This window comes from Vombatus ursinus, unplaced genomic scaffold (genome assembly GCF_900497805.2).
Source record: "Vombatus ursinus unplaced genomic scaffold, bare-nosed wombat genome assembly UNPS02014768.1, whole genome shotgun sequence".
Taxonomy (NCBI): Eukaryota; Metazoa; Chordata; class Mammalia; order Diprotodontia; family Vombatidae; genus Vombatus; species Vombatus ursinus.
Genome location: NW_020954546.1, coordinates 26,280,681 through 26,300,070, shown reverse-complemented (window position 1 = coordinate 26,300,070; position 19,390 = coordinate 26,280,681). Strand labels below are relative to the sequence as shown.

At 49.0% G+C, this 19,390-nt stretch overlaps 1 protein-coding gene and 1 long non-coding RNA gene across 3 annotated transcripts; one reads left to right on the top strand and one right to left on the bottom strand.

Moving 5' to 3' along the window:
• The first annotated feature begins 1,467 nt into the window (after positions 1 to 1,467).
• On the top strand, positions 1,468 to 8,112 carry ERAL1 (Era like 12S mitochondrial rRNA chaperone 1). Of its 2 annotated transcripts, XM_027861510.1 has the most exons (12): positions 1,468 to 1,546; positions 1,847 to 1,984; positions 3,344 to 3,471; positions 3,553 to 3,630; positions 4,283 to 4,329; positions 4,685 to 4,746; positions 4,972 to 5,084; positions 5,170 to 5,409; positions 5,599 to 5,748; positions 5,824 to 5,904; positions 6,070 to 6,188; positions 8,029 to 8,112. In XM_027861510.1, the coding sequence occupies exons 1-12, from the start codon at positions 1,468 to 1,470 to the stop codon at positions 8,108 to 8,110; spliced, it is 1,317 nt and encodes a 438-aa protein (XP_027717311.1). In that variant the 3' UTR covers positions 8,111 to 8,112. The 2 variants fall into 2 exon arrangements, with proteins under 2 accessions (XP_027717311.1, XP_027717312.1); XM_027861511.1 differs by lacking the exon at positions 8,029 to 8,112 and having other exon boundaries at positions 6,070 to 6,621.
• LOC114042794 lies at positions 6,623 to 7,581 on the bottom strand. Its single transcript, XR_003569027.1, has 2 exons — positions 7,537 to 7,581; positions 6,623 to 7,002 (listed from the first exon to the last, which is right to left on the bottom strand). It is a non-coding gene; the product is annotated as an uncharacterized LOC114042794 (long non-coding RNA).
• Positions 8,113 to 19,390: the final 11,278 nt, after the last annotated feature.

Sequence of the window (19,390 nt, the reverse complement as noted above, 5' to 3'; positions counted from 1 at the left end):
TTCTGGTGATTCAAATGAGCGTGAATGATAGTGCCAGAATGTACTTTGATTGTTTTGCAAATGATTATAAAATCCTGAAAAAGAAACTGAAGATCATAGGGGCACAGATGATGTTTCCCTCACAAAGGAAGAAGAGAAAAATCAGTTTGGGAAATGAACAGCTGGTTAAGAAGTTTGTGTGTGAGAATGACTTCTGGACCACAGCTTAATTTACAGTGATGACATAAAGGGAATACATCTAACAAAGGTTGGTAAGAAAGTATTTGCCTCGTTTCTTGCAAGTCTAATCAGAAGGGCTTTATACTAAAAAGAACAAAGAAGGAAAAAATTGGCCTTGTCTATAGGCCAAGCTGGATACCATTGAGAATCACTGTACTAAAGGAAAAATGGTGGGGCAGCTAGGTGGCACAGTGGATAGAGCACCGGCCCTGAAGTCGGGAGGACCTGGGTTCAAATCCAACTTCAGACCAAACACTTGATACTTACTAGCTGTGTGACCCTGGGCAAGTCACTTAACCCCAATTGCCTAAACAAATAAAGGAAAAATGGATGAGATACTTGGAAAAAGACAAAATCCAAGAAAGGAGCCAATAGTGATAAAACCTGTGCATATACACTAATGCATGTTGTTTCAATTTTATCTAACTCTTTGTGACCCCATTTGGGGTTTTCTTGGCAGAGGTAGTGGAGCTGTTTGCCATATCCTTCTCCAGCTCCTTTTACAGATGAGGAAACTGAGGCAAACCAGGTTAAGTGACTTACCCAGGGTCACCCACCTTAAATGCATGCATTTAATGCATTATATACATAGACTCTTAAATGCATATACACAAACGACCAAATTTTAGCCAACAAGAAAAAGAAAAGGGCCTAATGAAGAGAGACAAATTTGACCTCGGAGGTATCACTGAGACTCGGTGCACTAAGACCCATTGGATGGACGTGCCATACTCTAAAGAAACAGGATGGGCGGGGAGGGAGGGAGGCATAGTCACTTGAGGCTGTCCTTGAACCAGAAGGGAAACACGTGACGCGGAGTGTTTGGGTACAAGTCAATGGAGGGAGAAGCAATTGGTTTGGTCCACGTGGTCTAGGTAGAGCTGGCCACCGGCAGAGAGAGCTTGGGACTTGACCCCCAGGTGGACCTAGAGTGACCTCATAATGATGGGGGAAGGGCCTCTGCCCGTCCTTCCTCTCGGTCCTTCATAGAGAGAGTCCGCAGCCACGCCTCGCGGCAGCTGTAGCCTTTAGGAAAAAGGCCCAAAATAAGTCTTTGGGGTGGGGACGGCGGAGATCGAGAGGCGGGGGGAGGGGCTGGCTCTCTTCACTCGACCCAGAGGGTGGTTTTCGTCTAGGGCCAAGCTAGGAGTCCTCCAGTATCCCAGACTCCTCTGCGGCCCGGCCTATGGGGGCCGCTCTCTCACTCCGGCTGCTTTCGGCCACTTCCGGCGCACCCTGCGAGCAAAGATGGCGGCCCCCAGCCGGACCGCCGCTAGGTGGGTGCGGGCGGCACTTGGCATCTGGCGGGCGAGCCGAGGAAGCGCCGGTGAGGAGCCGTAGGGGGTGAGGGTGAGGCTTCTGAGTAGGTCACGAGTAGAGAAAAGCGCGGGGCTTCTGGCAGCCGCGGGGGCAGAATCTCAGCTCCCGTGCTTTCCCGTGCCCCGCCCCCGTACTTCCGTGCCGCTCAGGCCCCGCCCCCGTGTTTGGCCCTGGCCCTGCCCCCGCCCGCTGAGTCATGGTGCCCAAGCCCCGCCTTCAGTCTGGCCCCGCCCCCTCCGTGCCTTCTCCTCCCCCTGAAGCCCCCTGCCCACCCGTGGGCTGAGGCTTCTTCTCGCCTGTGTGGCAGCTGTGGTTAGAGGTTCCTGCGCGGCCACTCCCGCTCGCTGCTGCCATGGACGGGGCTCAGCCTTGGACCACTTCCTGGGGGTCGCCCAGCCAGGCTACGACCCTGCCCATCGGGCCCCAGCTGTGGCCCGGCACCGGGGTAAGTGATCCTGGGACAGGGTCAAGCGCCCTGGGGCTTAAGTTTGCCGGGTGGGGAGGGTGAGGGCTTATCCCCGTTTTACCCAGGAGGGAAACTGAGGCAAACATTTGCTAAGTCCCTAGACAGAGTCGCAGAAATTTTATTTAAAAGACAGCCCTTGTCTTTGGGAGTGTAAAGACCACTGAGGATAAAGGATTTTGTCCCGGAATTAAGATTCCAAGGGGTCTGTTACCTTGGATGAGAAAAAAATTCAGCTTTATTTCAATCATAATAATAATTATTGTTATTATGAACAGCCAGCATCTATATAAAAAAAGCACTTTACAGATACCTCATTTGATCTTCACAACAACCCCTGCAGTTAGGTGCTATTATTATCTTCATTTTAGAGAGGTAGAAACTGAAACAGAGTTTCAGTAACTCACCCAGTTAGTAAGTGAGGGACTGAGGCTGGATTTGAATTCAGGTCTTCCTGATTGCAGGTCCTGCATTCTATCCCCTGCACCAACCAGCTGCCTATGTTATCGGTTTCCTTTGTAATTCTGTTTATTATATGTCTCTAAAAACGTTATTCTGAGAAGGGGCCATAAGCCTCCCCAGACCGCCATTGGGGAATATAATATTTCTTCCTGAAATAAGAAAGGTAAGGAATCTCTGGCATGGGGCCTAGGAGCTGTGCAAGGTAGAGAATGATGGGGCAAAGCAGAATCCAGAACGCTCTAGAAGATTTGAGGAAGGAGTGATCATCAGTGTAGCTGGAGGAATTAGGGGAAAGCTCCTCAGAATGGTGGGCCCCTGAGCGGCTTTGAAGGTCGAAAAGGATTTTGAAAGGCAGAGTTGAGGCCCAAATACATTCCAGGTATGAAAGATAGTGAGAGACGGCCTGCAGAGAGAAACCTGGAAGGTGGGCTGTGAAAAACAGCTGGAGGGGGCTTGGTGTCCTTTGGTTTGGTAAAGTGACTTGCCACGCGTTGTATGGAGACTGACCTTCAGAGTTAGGATGTGAACCCAGGTCTCCTAATGATTCTTGGTGTTTATTGAGGTTGTGGTTATGGTAAGAATCCCTTGCATTCATAGAGCACCTGGGCACAGTTTACAATCCCCATTCCCATTGTACAGGTGGGGAAATAGTCCCAGAGAAGGGGAGGTGAGTGGCCCCCTCATTCCCACTCAAAGCTGGGTGAGTCGTGGGCTGAGCTGCACTAGGGTCCCAGGCTTCTCTTTGCCAGACCTGCTTTCTGGTTTCGTTTCCTGCCTGCGGGGGTGTTCTTTTTGGAGAAGCTTTATTCTGGGAGTTAGTGCAGAAGGGACTGGGTCACTGTGTCACGTGACCGTACTGTCTTTTGTGCCTCCTCCCAGACAAACAGGCTCTTCTTGTGGCCCATCCCCCCGACATGCCAGAGAACTCCCGGATCCTGCGGGTCGTCATCCTGGGAGCCCCAAATGCCGGGAAGTCAACGCTCTCCAACCAGCTGCTAGGCCGCAAAGTATGATACACCGGCAGTTCCCTGCTGTGTTACCCCTGTCTCATCGCTCTGAGCCCTTACTCTTGACTTTGATCCTGCCAGGTTTTCCCTGTCTCCAAGAAGGTACATACCACGCGATGCAAGGCCCTGGGGGTCATCACAGAGGAGGAGACACAGGTGGTAAGTGTCTGTAAGGTGTGGTGAGGTGAGGTGAGGCGAGGCAAAATGCTGGGAGCTTTAACTTGGTGATGCCTATTGTGGAGTGGTGAAGCTAAGACCACTAGCCCCCCTGTGATCTGATCCTTTCCTGAGCAAATCCAGAGCTTTAATCCAGCCATCATCAGGCCACCCTTCTACAAGGGCTCCCTGTCTGTGCCTCTCTCTGCACCTGCCGAATAGCTTCCTTTCAACCTGGGAGAAATTCTTTGTCTCACTCCCTCCTTATAGGAGTCACGAGCTCTGAGGTCTCAGCTTGAGACCTCTCCTTCAGTCCCTGAGGAAGAGGGTGGGGAGAGGGCTGTCTGGATAAAGAGGGCATCCTTCAGAACTCAGTTCATCCCAACGGTGTAGGAAATATGTACGACATGCCAGGCAGCATGCTAGGCAATGAGGGTGCAAAGATAAGCATGAAAAGCAGCCCCGGCCCTCAGGGAGCTTTATCTGGGAAGATAGAGCATGTGTCCAGACCAGTGATGCAGGCCCTTCAGTGGCTGTGAGAGCCAGGCTGCGAGAGCCAGGCTGCGAGAGCCAGGCTGCCTCGGCCTCCCCCAGGGCCCACCCCACACTCACCCGTCCTTGCTTTCTTCTCAGACTCTGTCTTCCTCACCTCCAGGTTCTTCTGGACACGCCTGGCCTTATCAGCTCTGCGAAGCGAAAGAGGTAATAATACTGAAGAGACCGGCCTGCTTTGATGGGGAATGATAATAAAGTAGCAGCATGTCTAGAGCACTTTAAGGTTTGCCGATCTCTTTACATGTGTTAGCTCATTTGAGCGTCCCAACAACCCTATGAGGTAAGTGCTGTGACCTGTTTTACAGATAGGGAAACTTCCCACAGGTCACATAGCTAGTAAGTGCCTGAGACTCAGTCTTCCTGACTCCAAGTCAGTCACTATATCCTCAGTGCCGCTTTGCTGCCTGAGGAAACCAGAAGCTTCCTGCTTCCCTCCACTTTGTCCCAGGAGCACCTGGGATACTGGGCTGAATTCTTTCAATGTCTTGCTTCTGTTCTCTAGGCATAATCTAGAGCAGTCCCTGCTGAAGGATCCCTGGAGAAGCATGGAGGACGCAGACTTGGGTAGGGCCCCTCCTATCCTGAGCAAGGCTGGGAGGGAGGGAGGGGGTTAGCAGGAGGGCATGAGGAATTCTGTATTTGCTAAATTCCCAAGGGATCATAACCTGCTGAGCACAGGGAGAATTGGGACAGGGGCCGTCCCTATTCAGTGATCTGTCCGCTTTGGTGGGGAGGGATGGGAGAGGTTTACAGAATCGAGGCTGTAAGACTTGCTGGTTTTCCTTTCAGTTGTGGTTCTAGTGGACGTCTCAGACAAGTGGACCCGAGGCCAGCTTAACCAGCAGGTTCTCAAGTGCTTGTCTCAGTTCCCCCAAGTGCCCAGCATCCTGGTGATGAATAAGGTGAGCCGAATGCCAAGGAAGAACCACCAGCCCTGCTGCTTCCTTTGGGGCGTGAGGGTGTACTGACTCCTTGCCTTCCCCCCAGGTGGATTGCTTGAAACAGAAGTTTGTCCTTTTGGACTTGACAGCAGCCCTCACAGAAGGTGTAGTTGGTGGCAAAGAGTTGCGAGTGAAGCAGACATTTCCAGTTTCTAAGACCCAGAAAGCCCCAGCAGAGTCAGACTCAGAGGCCTCAAAAGGCCTCAAGGAGAGGGTAGGCTGGCCCCACTTCCAGGAGATCTTCATGCTGTCCGCCCTAAGTCAGGAAGATGTGGAGACCCTGAAGGTCAGTCTGTCCCTGCTCCCCACCCCCAGGTAGGGCTGTCTTTTCAGAGACCTAGATGCAGCCCCCTGAAGTCTTCTGCCTTGGGCATGGCCTTTGAGTAGGAAATGGAAGTTTCGGGCTGTCTTGGGAACAAGGGGCACATGGAAGGGGAGGCCCTGAGGCCAACCATGTGTTTTGTGGCACCCACAGCAATATCTTCTGGCACAGGCCCGACCCGGGCCCTGGGAGTTCCACAGTGAAGTGCTCACCAGCCAGACACCTCAGGAGATTTGTGCCAACATAATTCGGGAGAAGCTGTTGGAGCACCTGCCTCAGGAGGTGCCTTACACTGTGCAGCAGGTACAGGGCTTGGCTGCGGGGAGGAGGAGGGGGAGGCCCTGTGGGCTTGGGGTTTGAAGTGGCTTTTCTTGGCAGGTGACCAAGCTGTGGGAAGAGGGTCCCGGTGGGGAGCTTGTGATCCTGCAGGACTTGCTCGTGTCTAAGGAGTCCCACTTGGTACGTTGGGGCGGGGAGGAATGGGATGGGGAGTTGGGCAAGGGCTGGATGGCATTTCCCCCTCTTCCTTGTAGTAACCCTAAAAGCTCGAGCCCCTCTCCCATTTACCTTTCCCCTCCTTGTCCCTCCCACCCCTAACAAGCCCTTGTTTTCTGTCCTGCCCAGAGGATATTGATTGGACAGAGCGGGCAGCTGATCAGCCAGTTGGCACACGAAGTCACTCAGGACCTCAGAAACGTATTCCTCTGTGATGTGCAGCTCCGCCTCTCGGTCAAGCTCCGAAGGTGACCGTGCCCCCACCCCAAGACCCCTAGGCTGGCCAGGCACATGGACCTGGTTTATCATTGGGTGTAATGATCCCCAGGCCCAGCCCTGAGAGGACTGGACGGCCAGGCAAGTGAAGCAAGAGCTGCCTCTGCCTGGAGCTGCTCCGAGACCTACCCTCTCGGGAGTCCTCTTGCTGGCGCCGAGGGCTCCAGGCAGCTCCTGTTCCTTTCCCAGAGCCAGGGGTTCAGTTCTTCCTTTGTCCCAAGCCTCTGCACCTTGGTTAACCAGCCCTCCACAGCCAGCGCCAAGCAGGTGCCCTGTGTACAGCCCCAGCCAGGCCCTGGATGCCCTGGAGATGAGTTATGTCCACCCGCTTCTCATCCACATATCATCCTCCCTCTGTAACCCCTTCTCTGGTTCATTGGTGATAATAAAATGACAGAAGAAAGAGTTTTGGTTCCCACTTTTATTTCTACAAAATGTCAGTAGAGATGAGATTCTCTCCCCCCGCCTTGTCCAGTGCCAGGCTCCTCCACCTCTCTGCTTGTGGGCACGGTCACCGAGTGCAGCAAGAGAACCGTTACCATTACTAAGCACAGTAATGGTAACGGTTTCCTCCCCACGCTCCTGGTGTGCCATCTTGGGGCCTGGCCCAATTCTTCTCAGAGCTCTCTGGCTCTCCTGCTGCACTCCTGGGTTCCAGAGCTGAAGGGCGGCCCATACCAGTACATCATCTATACTGTAGTGTCTCATTGCAAACTTACAGTATACGATGATATCCTGGCCAGGGCCCCATATGGGCACAGCAACGTCCTCCACCTGAGGGAGCATCTAGAGAAGCGAGACAGAAAGGAACTTCGTAAGGAGCAGCACGGGGCAGGAACAGAGGCAAGGGGCCCTTTCCTACTACAAACCTCCCTTATCTCCCCACCCTCGGTTCCGCCCCAGAGAGGCAGCAGTTTCTAAGCAAGCTCCAGTCCATTGGGAAGTAGGATATAATTCACGGTGGAGGAGAGGAAGCCTTGGTGAAAAGCTCAGGCTTAGGGTCCTAGGTCCTACAGGGGTGGGGGACCTGAGCCTCGAGGCCACATGCCCTCTAGGTCCTCAAGTTCGATCTTTTGACTGAATTTTAACAAATATTCTGTGAAGTTTGGATCCCCTCAAAAGGCCACACTTGAGGACCAAGAGGGCCACATGTAGCCTCGAGGCCGCAGGTTCTCAGCCCCTGTGACTAGGACAGGAGGGGAGGACGGATAGCTTGCCAAGCAAGCCAGGACAGACCGAGGAGGTTAGGAAACTTGGAAAGAGAGAGAGGGTCGGAGCAGGATAAAGGAGAGAAGACGGCTGGGCCTCTTGGGCACTTACCTGGCATCAAGAGCTGTGGGCGGCCTTCTGGGAGCCGGTGCCCCCTGTCTCCACCTGGCCACTGGGCCGACCTCATTATAACCCCACTGGCTCCTCCTCTTGGGTGGGGTCCTCTGCCTGAGGAGGGTGGGGAGGGCTGGCTTGGTCGAGCTCCACCCCTTAACCCTTTCTGGAGGGATTCTTTGTTGAGCAGATGCCCAGTCTGGCCTGGAGGCTGCCCCCTGGCCTCCACCTGCCATTGTCACCCCTCAGGGAGGGTCCCTGGCACAGCCGTGGAGTGTGAGTCTGCAGCCTCTGTTCATGTCCCAGGCCCTCTCCTCTGCATGGCAGAGGGCTCAATGTGGAGCCAGGAGAACTTGCCTTCCCCTCCTTCCACTGACATTCATTAGCCCGACCACAGGTGGCCACCGCAACCTCAGTTCTCTCCTCTTTAAAGAGGGGATTTGGTTCAATTCAACCAACTTAACATATTGCACGTATGTAACATTGTAGGGGCTGCTGGATGACTTTGTGGATAGAATGCTGGGCCTGGAGTCAGGAGGACCTGAGTTCAAATCCTGCCTCAGACACTTAGCTGTGTGAACCCGAGCAAGTCACTTCACCCTGTTGGCCTCAGTTTCCTCATTTGTCAAATGAGTTGGGGAAGGCAATGGCAAGCCACTCCAGTATCTCTACCAAGAAAACCCCAAATGGACTCACAAAGAGTTGAACCCGACTGAACAACAACCCCATGTGCTAGGCCCTGGGGATACAATGACAAAAACAGATATTCCCTGTTGTCCAGGAGCTTCCATGCCAGCGTGTGTGAGAGGGGCACAACATGTACACAAAGAAGTAAATAAAAAGTATGTACAAAGCATTTTTGGTGGGGGATGGGGACTAACCTGGGAGGATAAGGGAGGGTCTTGTGGAGATGACATTTGTGCTGAGCCTTGAAGGGAGTTAAGGTTTCCAACAGGGAGGGCATCCCAGGCATGGGGCACAGCTTGAGTAAAGGTGTAGAGGTGAAATGATAATAGCAAGCACTAGCACAGTGCTTTAAGGTTTACAAAACACTACCAGTGTTATTTCATTTGATCCTCACAACACCCCTAAGAGGTAGGTGCTAAAATTATCCCCATTTTATACAAGAGGAAAGTGAGGCAAGCAGTGACTTGCTCAGGGTCACATATCTAGTCTTGAGGCTGGATTTGAACTCAGATCTCCCTGACTCCAGATCTACTACTCTATCCACTGTACTACCTAGAAATATCTTATAAAGAGAACAGCAAATAATCCAGTTTGGCTGGATCAAGAGTGCAATAATGTAAAGTGAATCTAGAAAGATAGGCAAATGGTGAAGGCCTTTGGAAATTGCTGAGGAATTTGTGTTTTATCCCAGAGGTAAAGGAAAACTCTGGAAGCTGGGGGCAGCTAGGTGACACAGTGGATAGAGCACCAGCCCTGGAGTCAGGAGGGCCTGAGTTCAAATCCGGCCTCAGACCAAACACTTCTGACACTTACTAGCTGTGTCACCCTGGGCAAGTCACTTAACTCCAATTGCCTAAAAGTTAAAAAAAAAAATCAAATCTGGACCTCAGATGACTACTAGCTGTGTGACTTGGGGCAAGTCACTTAACCCCAATTGCCTTCCCCCCCCCCAAAAAAAGTAGAAGCTTCTTGATCAGAGTGACATGGTGAGACCTGTGTGACTTTCAATTTTGTGTCTGAGCTGAGCATGTATTGGAGAGGGGAGATCCTGTAGTCAGAGAAATCAATTAGGGGCTATTGTTATAGGTTAGGGCTCAGGTGAAGTCTGTACTGGGCTGCTAGTGATCAAGAGAGGTGTGAGAGAGTAGAGGAAGAGTCCATGAGACCTGCCGGCCGTTTGGATGTGGGGGCTGGCCTGGCAGTGGGGAAGGATGCTGCTGGCCTTGAAGAAATAGGGGAGCTGGGGAGGGATGATGCCTGCAGACCCTACCTACCTACCTTGGCCAGCTCTGAGGCTCAGGGGAGATGATCTATGTAAGTAAAGAGGTTTGCAAACTTTAAAGTACTATATCTGTGTCAGTGGTAAGTGCATTAACCCTCTGGCCCTTAGACCCTTACATGTTCTTTAGCACTTGGGAATCTCCTGATCACTGTCCTGTCTCCCCCAGCAGCCAGCCTGGAGTGATGCTGGGCACCACGGAGCAGCACACCCCTTCTCCCCATCCCGCTGGTCTATTGTGGGTTGTGCCTGAGAGTTTCCAAAGGCAGCGATGCCCTCGGCTGCCTGGTGGAAGGCACCTCTGGAGGTAATGTGACAGAGGGCATCACATCTCTGTGAGCTGGAAAGGCCTGTCTTCCTATAGTGGGTGCTGGGGGACATTATCCTCTGGATTGGCCAGGGTTCTCTAGAACCCTGCCTTGCGGTAGAGAAAGCACAGGATCTTAGACTCAGAGCTGAAAGGCTGACACCTGCGAGGTTCTCTAGGCCAACCCCTCCTCCATTCTAGAGAAACTGAGGCCCAGAGGTTTTGAGATCTCCAGGGCCCAGGTAACTTCCTCTGCCCATGGAGGATTGGTCAAATGCCCTTCTCCTCACTGCTATCCTGACCTGTGTAGGGGCACGTTTAGGCATCAAGTCCCTCAGGCAAACTTCCATCTCATTCACAAGTGATTAGCACAGTGCCTGGCACATAGTAGGAGCTTAGTAGGTGTTTATTGATTGATCGATTCATTCCTTCCATGCTTGGTTCTCTTTCTTAGTGCTGCCTACCTCAACCCCCTGCCTGGGTGCAGGTGCCCCTAGCTTCTCGTTGACATCCAAACCAAAACCTCAACCCCCTGTCTGCCTAGGCCGTTGTCTGCTCCCTGGGGTCTTCTCAAGCCTAGAACCCAACTAAAATCTAGAGCCATATTGGTAACTGGACAGGACAAGAGTCTGGGGAAGGGTGAGACTGTGGACGCCCACACCCAAGTCCCAAGAGAGCTCAGAGAGACTTGCTAGGTCCAGGAGGCTGGAGGCTAGCCTGGGGGTGGGGCTGACTGGCCAGGCCAGGACCCTGATAAACAACCAGTCTGCTATCAGGGAGGGTGTCACGGACCCTCTGCTTATCAGAAGCCTGCAAGATCCAGGCCTGGGCTGGTCAGCGTCCCCCACCCAGGGCTGATTCCTGCAGAGGTCATCCACTACACCTCCCCTGCCTCCCCCAGGCAGAAAGGTGCTTCTCCATCCCACTTGAACAGAAATGGAAGGGGAGTGGGGGAAGAGGTGGGTGAGTCTTATATTCTGAAAAAAAAAGCCTAAGGGTCAGAATCCTACTTTTCTTGGGGGCACCTGGGACTGTGACATTCACTGAAGAAGCAAAGGTTCATTCTACCTTTTCCTCAAAGGAACAGGTTCGTGGCTTTGTAAATAGCAGGATTCCTATTTGATCCTCTGAAACCTTGGTTGATCAGAGTGCTCAAGTCTTTCCAAGTATACGATGTTCCCTTCATTCCTCTGAGACCGTCTAGTTCATCATTCCTTGTGGAGCACTCGTATTCCATTACATTCACACACCACAGTCTGGTTAGCCATGCCCCAAAAGGTGAGCACCCCATTACTCTCCAGTTTGTGGCTCCTCTAAAAAGAGCTGCTACAAATACCACTCACTCTATACATTATATCAACTCCGTCCCAATGGCGGAGGTAGGGAATTGTGGATGTGGAATATTGCGTACACTTTCAGACGTGACTTACGTGTTGACTCGTTTTGTTAATCTACTTTTTTTCTTTCTCTTAAAAAAAATCTTTGTTGCCAAAAAAATAAATAAATAAAAATCTTTGTTACAAAGAGTGGGTTGCTGGGTGTGGGGTAGGGAAGGATACATTCAGAAATCAAGGTAAATTAAGATGTCCATGAAAAAGCTTACAAAACTGTAAAGTATTGTGTAAATGGAAGCGAGTAAAGTCAGATTGTGTAGGTGCAAGAGCACTCAACTCCAGAAAATGCCCCCCTCCCCCAACCACAGAATGTTAGAGACAAAAAGGACCTTGGAAATCATCTGGTCCAGGGGTTCTTAACCTGGGGTCCATGAACTTGAATGGGAAAAAAACTACATTTTTAATTTTCACTAACCTCTAACAGAAACGGAGCATTTGCTCCAATTACTTACAAATATGACCCTGAGGTGGGGACCACAGGTTTCCCCAGACTGCTGCCAAACGGGTCCAGGACACAAAAGAAGGTGAAGAAGTGCTCAGCTTCTCTGATTCAACCCATTCATGTAATAGTGAGTGCTTAACAAAGGCTGGTTGACTGACTAATAGATGAGGGCACTGAGGTCCAGAAGGGGAGGTGATTTGCCTCAATTCATGCCACCAGTAAGTGACAGAACCAGCCAGCACTTGAATTTAGGTCTTCCATTTCCAAAGGGCAGCTGGGTGGTGCAGCAGGTAGAGCGCCAGTCTTGGAGTCAGGAAGATCTGAGTTCAAATCTGGCCTCAGACGTTTACTGGCTGTGTGACCCTGAGCAAGTCACTTAACCCTGTTTGCCTCAGTTTCCTCATCTGTAAAATTGAGCTGGAGAAGGAAATGGCAAACCACTCCAGTATCTCTGCCAAGAAAACCCCAAATGGGGTCAGGAAAACAAAAACAACTTCTAAGTCCAGCTACCATCCTGCTCCAATACACACATATACTCACAGACATCAACTAGCATTTATTGAGCAACTACTGTATGCAGAGTCTTGTGCTAGGCAAGGGAGGAGATCCCAGAGTTTAGATGAGAGACCAAGAGCTTACTAACAGGGGATGACACCAGCAATACCACGGCTATCATGGGCCATATCACACATGATATGTGTAACAAAGAGCTATAACATACGATAAAAGTCACAAAGCAAAGGGTTATGTGAGATTGGAAGGGGAAGGTCATTATCAAGGAAGGCTTCCTGGAGGAGGGGGCATTTGAGCTGGGTTTTAAAGGATGGGTGGGCATGGAACGAAGAAAGGAAGGCATTCCAGGGGGAGGGTACAGCTTGAGCAAGAGCGAAGTGTGGGAGATTGGGGCACTCCCCTCCCCCCATTCCCCTTCAAAATGTAAGTTCCTTCAGGCAGCAAGGACTGCTTTGTTTTTCTTTGTATTCTGAGTGTCTAGTACAACAATGCTTTCCGAACATTCCCACTTCTGACATCCTTCCCAGGACCTGGATTCTGGAAGACTTAAGTTCAAATCTGGCCTCAGATACTTCCTAGCTGTGTGACTTTGGGCAATTCATTTAACCTCTGTTTGCCTCAGTGTCCTTGACTGTAAAATGGGGATAAGAACAACACCTTCCTCCCAGGATTGTTGTGAGGAACCAATGAAATACTTTAAAGTGTCCAGCGCGTAGCAAGCTCTATATAATAAACGTTAGCTATTATTATTAATAGCTAAGTGGAGTAGAAGGGTAAAAGGAAAGGTTTTTGGTTTTTTTTTTTAGGGTTAGTTCAGAGCATAGTCAGACACAAAGACACAAAGACACATACACACACACAAATTCTTGCACATGTAGAGATACAGCGGTACAGACGTGTGGAAGTAGGGATAAATACTGTTAAAATGAATTTAGACATTGCCATGGATGGGCAGCTCCCCGACCTCAGGACTTACAAAGACCCATTCTCCTGGGACAAACAGCTTCCCAGTCCCAGGCCCTGAAGCTATTTGGAAACGGGGTTGGGGCCTCCTGTGTTCACAGTCAGTACCAGACTCACTTGGCCCAAAGACAGCCTGGTGTCCAACTCCTGGAAAACTCCTAGGCCTCCTGATCACAAAACATGGGGAGAAGCCCAGGAACCTACAAGCCCCTTCCCCCAACCTCACGTGCCTTCAGGGTGGGCCAGCGCTCCTCCAGCTGTTTGTGGGAGATAGGGGACTGCGGTTATCTGGCTAAACAGGGTTCCCTCCCACCCCTGCCAGCCCAGCCCAAAGAAGAAGGTACCCGGGAGAGTTAACCCCTGCTCTGCCCTGGCTGTCCAATCCTAAATAGGGCAGGATTTCAGTTCCCAAGCCCCATTCCTCCCATGGCGGCCCAGGCCCGAGCCATCGGCCTGAGGGGCCCTCACCAACTCTACTTAGGCGTTCCTCAGGGTGGTGAGGACTGAACCTAGACTGTTTCTTTGTTCCCTTACTCCGAAGACACATACTGCTAATAAACCACTCGAAAGCACCTACAGAGGGGAAAGAAGCACAAAAACTCCTGGGCCCTGGGCTCTTCTGATGCCTCCCCACCGACGTCCCAATGAGTCAAGCCACAGCAGAAGCCACCTCTCTCTTCTCCAAGGCAGCTGCTTTTTAGTTCCCTCTCCTTGTCCAGGAGATTTCATTTTTTTTTTGTCTAGACAATGGGGTTAAGTGACTCGCCCAGAGTCACACAGCTAGTAAGTGTCAAGTATCTGAGGCCGGATTTGAACTCAGGTCCTCCTGACTCCAGGGCGGGTATTCTATCCACTGCTGCCCCTGTCCAGGGGATTTTGATCTCAGGACAGGAACCCTTCAAGGCTGTCTCCTGATTCCAAAATTAAACTAGAATAAAGACCAAATGGTCTGGTAGTGCTAGTCTTTCCTCAATTCCATTTCTTCCTGGAGGGTCCCTTCCAAACTCTGCTTGTCCCTCTGCCTGGCCTCGGGCCTCAACATTCCTCATCTTTTCTCCCATTTAAAAATTTTTGAACTTAGCCAGCACCGCCTGAAATGGGCACTTCCATACACAGGGTAGCATTGACGCTGCAGGTGACATTGTGAATCTCTATCATTAACCTGCTCATCTGTGGTTCCTTTTGGCCTTTCTTTGGCCTCTCCTGGGCACTTCAGAACACGTATCAGTGACCGTCTCTTCTTTCTTTTCATTCTTTCTCAATCCATTAATCAACAAGCTTACTATGTTCCAGACACCAGCTGGGGACAAAAGCGCAAAAGCAGACACTGTGTGCCCCGTAAGAGCACATCTTACTGTCCAATGCCTCCCCTAGTCCAGGCCCTAACCCCCTTCCCTTCTCTCCAAATACCTTATGAATAATCATCTCATTATGCTTCAAACTCTTTTTTTTAAGTCTTTTAAGTTTTTGTCTCTTTTTGATACTGTTTTTTATATCTGTTCCTTCCCAATGACTCTTTTTTACCTTTCCCCAAACCCTTAATAGAACCTCCCTTGTGACAGATGGATTGTTGCTCAGTCATTTAGTTGTGTCAGACTCTCCATGACCCTGTGGACCGTAGCAGTCCAGGCCCCTCTATCCTCTGCCATCTCCTGAAGTCTGTCCAAGCTGAGGACGAGTAGGTAGAGAAAAGAAGGATGCGCTCACACTTGACCCCCCCTGAAAACATATGACTTCATGCTTCTCAGTCAATGGATGGAATGGGTGGGAGCCAGATATTAAACATTTATTAAGCACCTACAATGTGCCAGGCACTCTGCTAAGCCCTGGGCTACAAAGAAAAGCAAACACAGTCCCAGTCAAGTCTAATGGAGTCTTTGTTTTTTTCCCATGTAATCATTTGTGTTTTATTTTATACATTTGCAATCATTAATCTGAGAAGGGGCCCATAGGTTTCACCAGATGGCTAAAAGGATCCATGACACAAAACAGGTTAAAAACTCAGAATCTAGTTCAACATGTGCCTAACAAGAATCCCCTCTAATAGCTTTTACAAGTGGTCATCCAGTCTTTGCTTGTGGCCCTCTAGTAAGTGGGGAACCTAATGGAATCTTTGTGGTTGGGATCAGACACTTTGCTTCCTCATCGGTGAGATGAGGGTAATGATAACGCCGGCCTCCCCGGGCAGTCGTGAGGATCAGATGAAATGAGTTTGTAAAGTGTCTTGCAAACTTTAAAAGGTTTCAATAATGCTAACTATTATCACCAATGATCTATGATTATGGAAAATGAGCAAGAAGGTTTTTACAGATGATTTTCTATAGCACACCATATACTCACAGGGATCATCACGTGGTAAATGGAGGTATAGGGAATTTTTAAAAAGTGTTTTATTAATGCATGCTCTCTCTCTCCTCTCTCTCCCCTCCCCTTTCTTTCTCTCTCTCCTCTTTCTCCCCCTTTTCTCTCCTAAGTCTCCTTTTCTTCCTCTCCCTCTCTTTTCCTTTCTCTTTTTTTCTCAAATTATTTCTCTTTGCTCTTTCTTCCCCTTTCTCTCCTCTGTCTCTCCTCTCATTCTTTCTCTTCTTCTTCTCTCTTTTTCTTTCTTTCCTCTTTTTCCTCTGTCTGTCCTTCTCTCTCCCTCTTTCTGTCTCTCTCCCTGTTTTTTTCTCTCCTCTCTCCCCTCCTCTCTTTTTCTTTCTCCCTCTCCCTTTCTCTCTCCCTTTTTCTTTCTCTCTCCCCTCCCTCCTTCTCTCTCTCCCCTACATTCTCTCTCTCTTTTATATTAATCAATCCTTCAATCAACAAACATTTATTAAGTTCCTACTATGTGCCAGGCAAGGTGCTAGGGTATGGGAATATGGGTACAAAGAATAAACTATCCCCACTCACAAATCAATCAGTAAGTATTTATTCAGTGGATACAAAGACGGGCAAGAATGTAGCAAGACACGGTCCAAGCCCTTAGAGAGCTCACATTCTAATAGGCAAGACAAAGAGAAAAGAACTGTCTAGATGAGTGTAAATAGAAAGTAATCTGGGAGGTGAGGCTTCCTCTGTGGGGGTGAGGGAGGAGAGCACAGGGAAAATCTTCTGGGAGAAGACACGACTTGAGTTGTCTTGAAACAAGCCAGAGAAGGCAGAAGCCAGGCGCTTACAATCTAATGGTGGAGACAAGCGCATACATAAATGCATCCAGCATAAAAATAAAGTGAATAAACACAAATATAAACGAAGTAGGGAAATACAAGTAGTCTGGGAAAGAGGTCACTAGCCACTGCGGGGTGGGGGGGCGGTTAGGAAAGGTTTCATGCAGAAGATGATGTCAGAGCTGCATCTGAAAGGGAAGAGATGGTTCTCTCAGACAGAGAAGAGGAGGGAGTGCACTTCAGGCAGGAGGTATGACCAGTGCAAAGGCAGGAATATAGGTGTTGGAATGTTGTATAAGAGGAATAGAGAGAGGTCAGTTTGGCTGTGGGTGGGCAGTGTATGAGGGGCAGTGTAAGGCTGGAAAAGTAGGTTGGGACCAGGTGGTATATAGGGCTTGCTTTTTTATTTTTTGCTAGGCAATGGGGTTAAGCGACTTGCCCAGGGTCACACGGCTAGTAAGTCTCAAATGTCTGAGACTGAATTTGAACTCAGGTCCTCTTGACTCTGGCCAGTACTCTATCTACTGCGCCACCTAGCTGCCCCAATATAGGGCTTTAAAAGCTAAACAGAGGAGGTTGTATTTTATCCCGGGAGCTATAGGGAGGTACCGGAGTTGACTGAGGAGGGAAGTCACAAGTCAGATCTATGCTTGAGAAAAATTACTTTGGCAGCACTGAACAGTGTAGGACTTGAGGCAAGGAGAGTAGCTAGAAGGCTGCTGAAATAACCTATTTAGGGGGAAAGTGATGAGGGCCTGAACTAAGGTGATAGCTGTGTGAGCAGAGAGCAGGGCTTGCATTGAGGAGGAATTAGATATGGTAACTGATTGGATAAACAGGGTAAGGGTAAGATGTTGCTCTGGGGGACTGGGAGGATAAGGAATCAATATAGGTAAGCAAAGCAAATTAATGTATGGTCTTGTCTGCATATACCTATATCAATATCTATATGTCTATATATCTATACATATACACACATATGTGTCTATCCACATCTATATCTATATATATGCCTCCTGTGCTTCTAATTGCATTGATAGGACTTTTGAAGTCTTTCCTTTTTTTGCCATCTTTGCCAGTCTGATGTGTATGAGGCAAGAAGTGAAGATTGTTTTAATTTGCATTTCTCTTACTATTAGTGATTGGGAGTACTTTTTTTTTTCCATATGGTTGTTGATAACTTGAATTTCTTCTTTTGAAAACGGCCTGCTCATATCTCTTAACCGCTTATCTGTTGGGAGAAAGTCAGAACCCACCAGTGGCTCCCTAATGAGGCTAGGCTAGCTCAGCCTAGAACATCTGGTTGGGCCCCCACCCTATCTGCAAAGGCAGGTGTGCTTTTGTTTTTGTTTAGCTTCAACATTTTAATTATTTTTACTTTGAAAACAAAACAGAACAATGGCAAAAAAGGGGCAGCTTAGAACTGGTTCATTTGGCCTTTTTCTTTTTGCCTCTCAATTCACAATGCCCGCATTTCTCAAAGGCCAGAATCCTCTTAGATCTGCATTTAGACTCAACACATTCCAGTCTCAATATCATCTTTTGTAGTCTTGGCTTTTTTGGGGGGGCAGGGAAGGGGTAACATTGACTTTGACCATCATCTCTTTCCAACTGGTCGTAGAACCTTATCTCCTGAACATACAGGAAGTCTTTGCCTTTCTGGTCCTGTGTTACATTATGAGGTTAGTGGCTGCCAAACATGCCCTTTGTGCACTAAATTCCATAGGTTTTGGGGATGTTTACCATCTCGGTGGCCTAGAGCAGCAGAAAAAGATGGTCAAGGTTAGGTTTTAAGAGCCAACGGAGTTGCTAGGGATACAAACACAAAACCAAAGCAAAACAGCCCCTGCCCTTACGGAGCTTAAATTATACTGTTTCTTTCCCTTCAAGGTCCCATCAGTCCCTGGCTCTTCTCCTATGCCTTTGTCCTTTACACCTTCAGCTTCTCATCCCAACCCCTCTCTCCTCTTTCCAAATACCAAGTACAGTGTACTGGAAAAAATCATGGTCTTGGAGTCAAGAGAAACCAAGGCTCAAATTCCTCCTCTAACTCTTAGGAGATGAATAACCATGGGCAATATTCCGTTCCATTCTTATAGCATATTTTGTTCCACCATTCCCCCACTGACGTGCAGCCCTTTGTCATCTTAGAGGTAGCGAGGTGCTGGATCTGGAGTCAGAAGACCTGGGTTCCATCAGTTCCTAATGATGTGACCTCAAGCAGGTCATTTCATCTCACTCAGCCTCAGTTTCCTCATTTGCAACATGGGGATAATAAAACTTACTCTGCTTACTTCACAAAGCTGTCACATAGAAAGTATTTTATGATCTGTAAAAGGGTTCCATGAATAAGCCCAAGGAATTCACAGACTTTGGAGGCCATCTGGTCAATCCGTACAAAAATCTACTCTACAATAACTTTGGCAAACGGTCATGTCTTCTTCACCCCCATTAGACCTTCAGTGATGGAAAACTCACTGTCCCTCAAGGCAACCAATTCCACTTTTGAGTAGCTCCCATTTTTATAACATTTTTTCCTTATACAGACCTTAAATCTATCTTTCTTCAACCTGTATAAATTGTTCTTAATTCTGCCCTTTGGGGCTGGACAGAATGAATATACTTCACTCTTCTCACGTGAGTCTTTTTGCACAGATAGGTGCCCCTAGCTAGCACCTTCCTTGGTTGTCTCATGGCAGTCTTCAGGACCTTCACTCTCTGAGTGCCTTCCTCCGGATACAATTTCCAAAAGCATGGCACTCGGAACTGAGCACAATAACACAGAGGTGATGGGATCACAAAAAATAATACAGGGGATATACTCCCCTCCATTTTGGGCACTACATGTGTTTCTATTTCTACATAGTTAGAGTTAGTGTTTTGAGCTTTCACTGTTGACTTATAAAAAAGTATTTTTACTGACATTTCTTGTTACATCATCTTCATTTCAACATACATTCACCCTCCCTCCCTTCCCCAGCAAACTATCCCTTGTAACAAAGAATAAAAATGAGGCAAAAAACCCAATACATCAACTGAGTCTGATAGTACATGCAATATGCTGCACCCAACATCGTCTCCTATCATGGCAAAGAAGGGAGGGTAATTAATTTTCTA

What these genes read in the sequence shown, in the direction of transcription:
- ERAL1 (XM_027861510.1), top strand. Translation starts at nt 1,468, where the DNA reads ATGGCGGCCCCCAGCCGGACCGCCGCTAGGTGGGTGCGGGCGGCACTT. An exon ending in AGCTGTGGCCCGGCACCGGG is followed by an intron (nt 1,985 to 3,343) that starts GTAAGTGATCCT and finishes GCCTCCTCCCAG; the next exon opens with ACAAACAGGCTCTTCTTGTG. An exon ending in CTCTCGGTCAAGCTCCGAAG is followed by an intron (nt 6,189 to 8,028) that starts GTGACCGTGCCC and finishes GTAACATTGTAG; the next exon opens with GGGCTGCTGGATGACTTTGT.